Genomic DNA, 763 nt, shown 5'->3' with positions numbered 1-763 from the left:
ATTTAGGCGTTAATAAACTGTTTCAGAGGAGTGATCATAGCTCTCTGCATCAGCAGCGCTGTGTCTGACTCCCTGCCAGCAGCTGCTGCTGCTGCTCTAGACGCGCTGCATGACCTTTTGCTGTGCATCAACCATTGACTTTGCATGTAAACTAGCTGCTTTTGCTGCCTCTGCTGCTTTAGGTGTGAACGTAGCATTATGTTGTTGTTAGCTTGTGTCACGAGCACTCGGTCTTGGCTTGTTTCGTTCTCGATCTCAACTGAACTGCAAAGTCCCAGGAAGATAGCAAAGCTCAACATGTGCTGGTGTTGTGTTTTTCTAACCCTCTGCACGTTCCTGACTGACGGAGCTGCTTCGTCCCTCAGCTTCTTCATGGCACTGATGGGCGTTTCATTGAAATATGGAGGCTCACCATCAACCATCTCCACCACCATGATCCCCAGAGACCAGATGTCCACCTAAGGGAGAAGGTAAATATTAGAAGGAGATTTTCAGAAGAAGACATTTCCTAAAAAGGTGAGTTCAGGCCTCATACGAACATAGTGAGAGATTTTTCTCATGGTAAAGCCTGATAAGGAGCCAGTAGAACGCTGAGATTCTTGTTTGCCACTCCTGCCACTAGAGGGAGCTACTGCTGCTGTTGGTGAGACGTATCGTGTTCACTTCCTGTTTGGATTACTGATTTTTGTTGCTGTCCAGATCTCCGTCTGAATTAAGTTATTTTTTCTGTGATATCTCGGTATCTTAGTAACTCGAACTGACA

General features: G+C 46.1%; 1 protein-coding gene across 2 annotated transcripts in view; it reads right to left on the bottom strand.

The window, feature by feature from the left end:
* The window catches only part of LOC107104116 (serine/threonine-protein kinase PAK 6-like), a 24,488-nt gene that overhangs the window by 3,411 nt on the left and 20,314 nt on the right, over positions 1-763 (bottom strand). For both annotated transcript variants that reach the window (XM_015404033.1, XM_015404032.1), the window contains exon 9: positions 324-458. In XM_015404033.1, the coding sequence (XP_015259519.1) occupies positions 324-458 (135 nt within the window). The remainder of the gene's footprint in view (positions 1-323; positions 459-763) is intronic.

This window comes from Cyprinodon variegatus, unplaced genomic scaffold, assembly GCF_000732505.1.
Source record: "Cyprinodon variegatus isolate N-32 unplaced genomic scaffold, C_variegatus-1.0 Scaffold1619, whole genome shotgun sequence".
Classification (NCBI taxonomy): Eukaryota; Metazoa; Chordata; class Actinopteri; order Cyprinodontiformes; family Cyprinodontidae; genus Cyprinodon; species Cyprinodon variegatus.
Note: the sequence above shows the minus strand (reverse complement) of the source record. Positions and strands in the feature narration are given on the sequence as shown.